Source organism: Drosophila suzukii, chromosome 3 (assembly GCF_043229965.1).
Source record: "Drosophila suzukii chromosome 3, CBGP_Dsuzu_IsoJpt1.0, whole genome shotgun sequence".
In the NCBI taxonomy this organism is placed as follows: domain Eukaryota; kingdom Metazoa; phylum Arthropoda; class Insecta; order Diptera; family Drosophilidae; genus Drosophila; species Drosophila suzukii.
In genome coordinates this window covers 45,132,141-45,138,470 of record NC_092082.1, presented here as the reverse complement: position 1 = coordinate 45,138,470, position 6,330 = coordinate 45,132,141, and the positions used below count along the sequence as shown (strand labels likewise).

The 6,330-nt window shown below is 39.6% G+C and overlaps 1 protein-coding gene across 1 annotated transcript; it reads right to left on the bottom strand.

Moving 5' to 3' along the window:
- Window positions 1-421: 421 nt before the first annotated feature.
- Window positions 422-4,734, bottom strand: LOC139352799 (trichohyalin-like). The gene is made up of 3 exons (XM_070995429.1): window positions 3,810-4,734; window positions 2,390-2,575; window positions 422-564 (listed from the first exon to the last, which is right to left on the bottom strand). The coding sequence occupies exons 1-3, from the start codon at window positions 4,732-4,734 to the stop codon at window positions 422-424; spliced, it is 1,254 nt and encodes a 417-aa protein (XP_070851530.1).
- Window positions 4,735-6,330: the final 1,596 nt, after the last annotated feature.

The following is a 6,330-nucleotide window of genomic DNA, read 5'->3' as shown; positions in this document are numbered from 1 at the left end:
GCAGGATATTTAACAAATCAGGGCTTAAGCTCCTAAATGCAGACCCAGCCTGATTTACAGGGAGAGAGAGAGAGCATGGAATGAAGAGTGGAGCCTCCGATTCCAAAAGCAGCTTTGCCTGTAAGAGCGCACAATAATATTTTAACCGAAGTTGGGTCGCATCCTGCTCTACCATTATACTCCTTGGAAAGGGACTGAAATAGTGTAGAAATAAGTCTACTCTTGCCGACACCTGCTCCGCCTCCTACGACTCATAAAAACTAGCATTTCTTCTTGCATTATGCAAAACATGCGTTAAAAAGGTTTTTTGCTTCAAATTGAGGGATCTAACTAAAGTCGCTAAGTTTTCAGCGGAAATAATTGGCGGGAGCTTTATTATCCAGATATTGCTATCCGGATCAATTTCTTGAACATTATTGTTTTAGTTTAAAACATTTATTTGAGAAGATATTTCCGGAAAAGCTAGGGCCCTAAACTCCTCATTAACTGCGGCCTCCTCATCTATATTTTCCTCATTATTCTCCTCTACTTCCACGGCCCTTCTAAGCGCGTCTTCCAAACTTTCTATGGAATTAAATCTATCAAAATTGGCTTTAATAGCCTCTTTATTCCCTAGGTAAAATTCCTCACAATTTCTCTGTACTAAATCTACCTGTTCGTCTCTCCACGGAAAAAAAAGCATCACTAATGCTCTAAAATTATTCTGTCTATCTATATTCCTATTCCTTTCTCTAACAAAACCACTACCGTCGCGAAGCGCGAAATAAACTTCTCCTAAAATATCATTTTCTTCTTCAGCTTCGTTGTCACTATTTCTCCCTTGACGAGTTGTTCCCCGGCTTTTTGAAAACTCATAATTTGCAGCAAAATCGGCTAAACACATGAGAATCTGGTCTTTGTTCGTATCTGTCCAGCAAACCTTTCTGAAAGATGTCAGTGAAATTCTGAGGCATATTTTGCAGGACGCTTGTAGGTCTAAGCATACGAACTCGTTGTTCTGGAGGGAAGGCCTCGTGAGCAGAGATCTCAGTGCCCGAAACAAGTGTGACCAAGATACTGTAGCTTTTGCCGAATGCTTGAATTGCCTCGTCGAATGTCAATAGCTGCTTCTCGCATTAACTCCGAAATACCCCTTTGGGATTTGTTAATATAATTAATTATGTAGCTACAGCAAGCAAAAAGGTCCAAAATTAACTGGATATCCATATTTGCCCTTTGCATAAAAAGAATGTGTTTATTATAAGCATTAACTTGAATTTCTGCAAATGTTCTCTTCAGAAAAATCTGTGGTTTTTTCAAACTAGGGTCACCTGATCATGAGAAAGAAAATTTTCAAATATGCTAAGATGGCTAATCAAATCATCTGATTGATCGCGAAGCAAAAAGCTTCGAATTTTTTTTAAGTTTTCGTGGTGAAGAGAAAAGTTTTGAGTTTCTTCAGGAAGTGGCTTCAATATTTCCGTTTGGGGCATTGGAGGATATGGAATACCGAATCGACAAACAGATTGTCCGCGCACCTTTTTAAGACACGAATGCCCGTGCTTATGCTTTTGGTATTCAACATACGGAGCCAAATCTGTGTTTGTAACATCCACAGTTACAAACTGATCAATGAAGGCTATTACACTAGACATAGATTCTTCATTGTTGAAATCCACTTCCGGGGCATCTTTCAGCCAAAACATATCGTGAATATGAGGTGAACCTCTCTGTTGAAACTCAACTCGCCAGTAATAGGTAGTAACAAAATTACTTCCAAAGATACCAACAGGTTTTTTCATTAACTTAAGAACTTCCCTATATCTATAATCAAAATATCTAACACACGTCACTGGGTCTGTCCTAATCAGGCGCACCCTTTCCCTAAATTGTAAATTTAAAGCTTCTTCTTCATTTATTTCAACCCTATCTACATTGCGCTTGAGCAGTACTATCAGCTATAGCCACCTAGTTTCAGCGGCCGACAGAGTTATAAAGAAAGTTGGCAAACCAAACTGGCGAATCATAGCCATGACTTTCTTCTTTTCTTCTTGCCAGTAAGCTGGAGACGTGCGAATATCTTTAAGAATTCGATATCCATCATCATGGCTAATTAAGTTGCCCATAAAATCTTCATCAAGTACGTTAGCAGCTGTTATAGCGATGGAGGCGCTGCGCTTACGTAAGCAAGTTGAAATATTGTTTAGAATTTTAATTAATTCCAACTTCTTATAATTGAAGAATAACTTTTCAGTTCTACAACCTCTTCTATCTACGTTCCTGAGCTCAGACCTAACTACGGTTGTATAACTCTCTGAAGATGGTCTCTTGACGCCAGCATATATGCTTGGGAACGCTAATTCTTCAGAGTCAGCATCGATAATCACGTCGAGAGGTCTTTTGCCCTCACCTGGAGCCATTGTAATTCTCGGAATTTCTACATTGTGTGTCTGGTTATTCTCAAGCATCGTTTCTTGTCCTCCAGGATTTAGCTCTTCGGCTTCCGCATTCTCATCGGAATTAGTCGCCTCCGAATTTACATCCTCCTGCTGGATGGCTAATTGCTCCTCTACTAATGCTAAGTCAGCTTGAGATGCTATGAAGGGAACAGTTTCGGATGTAAAATCAGAGATCCACTGCTCGTTTACTGACACATTATGCTTTCTGTAAAGCTCGGTATTCACTAAGTATCTAATAGCGTCAGCAATTTTAGAAGGCCTATTGGTCTTTGCCATGAAATCATGTCCATATTCCATTCTTCGCTTGAGGTGGAGCTGTATAACCTCAGCTTCATTAAAAGCTCTTGGGAGGGACGTATTGCTTACTGGAATTGGAATATTTACAACATCTCCTTTTATAGCACTCTGACGCTCATGACCTATCGACTTCATAATCATAAATGGAAGGCGAGGTGAAATCAGTCGTTCCTCCAAGAGAGTAAGCTCCTTAAGCAATGAGGAATTTCTGGGAAATCTAGGCCGTTGGAAATGGCACCTTTGGGCTTTCTGCCGGCTTTTATGTTGCTGTGACAGGTTGCACAGAACTTATAAGATTCACCAGTGAAAGCAAGCTGGCTTGCATTTTGGTAAATCTCTTCCCTGAACTCGCAATGTTCTTCTAAATAGGCTCTAGAAAGCTTATTTATTTGCTTTGGGAACCACAATCCTTTACAACAAAGGCAAATCTGATCGGGACCAAGCTTCACTTTTCTATTAAAAGTGGCTATAAGAACTTTCAATTCAGTAGGTCTTCTACTGGGCCTATGCCCCTGAGACATAATAAGCCATATCTCCTGACTTCGGATTGAGTTCCGAAGGTTTTCTGCTTCCCTGTTTCCACTAAGGCTTCTATACTGACTAACTCTTTGACTTATTATACCCGTTACTCGTAGAGTAAAAGGGTATACTAGATTCGTCGGAAAGGCAGAAGGAAGCGTTTCCGACCCCATAAAGTATATATATTCTTGATCAGGATCACTAGCCGAGTCGATCTAGCCATGTCCGTCTGTCCGTATGAACGCTGAGATCTCGGAAACTATGAGAGTTACAATACTGGGATTAGGCACGCAGATTCCTAAGATTCCTGCGCAGCGCAAGTTTGTTTCAGTACAGTGCCACGCCCACTCTAACGCCCACAAACCGCCCAAAACTGTGGCTCCTACAGTTTTGATGCTAGATAGAAAATTTTAACTGAAATGTATTGTTCTCATCAATACCTATCGATTGACCCAAAAGTTTGCCACGCCCACTCTAACGCCCATAACGCATAAATCTGTATACCGCCGGTAGGTGGCGCATTTTAATCTCGCTTTGCTACTTGCATATCTCTACTTAGCTGAGTAACGGGTATCTGATAGTCGAGGTACTCGACTATAGCGTTCTTCCTTGTATTTTGAATTGCATCGATGGCTGCTTGTCGAGCAGCTATACGTGCACTTCGTCGAGCCAGTGTATTCCTCGCCTGCTCGACGACCCTGCGATCCCTAACACTTCTAGCTGTAGCTCTCCTAGCCCTATCCTGCGCTCTTTCCAACAGGCGATCCTGTGTTGATCTAACCTGTGCTCGTTGCAGGGTATTTGCTTCTTGCTCACCCGCACGATACGTAGGATCCAAGCGCCTAATTGAACGACGCCGAGTATCGGCTGCTTGCTCATCCGCACGGAAAGCAGGATTCGAGCGCCTTTCCGAGTGGTCAGCAGTATTTTGCACCTGCTCTGTAGCTCGGACTTGGCTATTTTGCCGCCTAATAAAACGACGCCTAGTATCGGCTGCTTGTTCACCCACACGAAAAACAGGATCCAAGCGCTTCTCCAAGTGGTCAGCAGTGTTTTGAGCCTGCTCTGTAGCTCGCACTTGGCTATTTCGCCGTCTAATAGAACGACGCCGAGTATCGGCTGCTTGCTCATCCGCACGGAAAGCAGGATTCGAGCGCCTTTCCGAGTGTTCAGCAGTATTTTGAACCTGCTCTGTAGCTCGGACTTGGCTATTTCGCCGCCTTTCCCTACGGTTCGCTGTGTCTTGATCCTGCTCTATATCTCTAAGCTCGCTAATCTGTCGCCTTTCTGAACGACGCTGAGTATCGGCAGCTTGTTCGACTGCACGAGCGGTAATATTGAGGCGTCTTGACCTACGAGACGCTGTATTAACGCCCTGCTCTGCATCCCTGACTAAAATATTTTCCCTTCGCCTACGATGAGCTTCTACATTTTCTATCCTCTCCATCTCTGCATACTCAATGTTTTCCCTAGTTGCCATATTTCTTAATAATTGATTCCTAGCCCGTTGAGATGCAGTAGGTCTATTTAAACGAGCCATTTTTATACAATTTTTTAAATTTCCCCAATGGAAAATATATCTTAAAAATATAAATAATAAATATAATTTTTTAAAAAAGGATTATTTAAGCAAAATTAATAGAACTATTTTATTAGTATATACAAATATTGAAAATATAAAATAATAGTAATCAAAGAAAAAGTCTTTAAAAAGACCTAGTCTTCAAATATTATTATAATGTCTACTTTAACTACCTAACAAATATTATTAAAACACTTAATTAAGTGAATAAATAAAAACCTTAATTTATAAATAGAATTATAAGTGTTAGTCCTTAAAAAGACTAAAACTTATAGGACTATTAGGTAATAAATACGTAAATTTATAAAAATATAAAAAAAGCTTTTAAAAGGGCAATTTTTTATATTTCTATAAGTAAGAAAAAAGAGCGAAGCGATTAGAAAAATTTAAAATCAAAATTTAATCGGAAAAAATTTTAAATATGAAAATATAAATATTTATAATTGTCAATGAAACTACTTTAAAATGAAAAATGAACAAATGAAAAAAATTTAAAATTGGAAATTTACCAGAAAAAAATGTACAATATGAAAATAGAAATGTTTGTTATTGTTAATAAAATTACTTTAAAAAGGGTACTTAGCAAAGTGCTCAGCAACCAGTCATCAGCAAATCGCGGCAGCGACGTCGGCAAAAGCAGCAACAACTCGCGTGCGCGCAAAAACACAAATTTACTTTAACTTTTTAGCAAAGGAAAATTAATTTATTGAGTTTACGTTAAATTGCTTGCAAAATTGGAAGACATTTGAAAACTTCGCAAAAATCGCATTCGGCACACGGGCAGAAGATTCGCTTACGATGGTTAGTCGTAGACTAAAGAGATAACAGAAGATTTACAGCGCTGTAAAGTTTTTGCCGCCAATTTTATGTGCACGGATTTTCGGTCCTTTTCCCTGAAATATACTTCTTTTTTGGCGCATAAAAATGCACAAAGAGAAAAAATGCTAGGAGCAAAAAGCCCTCCCTCCCGCGCCCTTTCTATTGTGTTTGCAATTTAAATCATACATTAACCTGATCGGAATTTGGTAAATACAACTGGTAGACCAATGAACTGGTGTTCGGGTAGAGCCAAAAGGGGAAAAAAATTAAGTTGTTTATTATTCAATAGAGTAAGTTAGCCGCGCACTGTGCTCTCTCTTAGCGTTGGCAGCGCTTTTCATTCTCATTTTGTTGTCCCGCTTTTGTTTTAGCCTGCGCCAAGGAAGAGAGAGCAAGACATAAAACAGACAGCAAAATAATAGCAATAAGTAAATTGGCCAGAGGAATGACGGGAAAAGGATAAATAGTTTAAATTGTCAAGTATTCAATATAACATGTGAGCCACTCACTCTGCTCTCTCTTTGCGTTGGCAGCGCTTCACATTATCATTTTTTTTGTTTCAGCTTGCGCCGAGAAAGAGAGAGCAAAACATACATAGTTTAAAAGAGTTATATTCGCCGCGCAATTCAGTTTGCCACTATTTACAAGCAAACATACATATGTAAATATATGTCA

Coding starts and splice junctions, on each gene's coding strand:
- LOC139352799 (XM_070995429.1), bottom strand. CDS start 4,734: ATGGCAACTAGGGAAAACATTGAGTATGCAGAGATGGAGAGGATAGAA. Junction 2,576..3,809: donor GATACCCGTTACTCAGCTAA/GTAGAGATATGC, acceptor TTCCCTTCATAG/CATCTCAAGCTGACTTAGCA. Junction 565..2,389: donor GAGAATTACAATGGCTCCAG/GTGAGGGCAAAA, acceptor TTAATTCCATAG/AAAGTTTGGAAGACGCGCTT.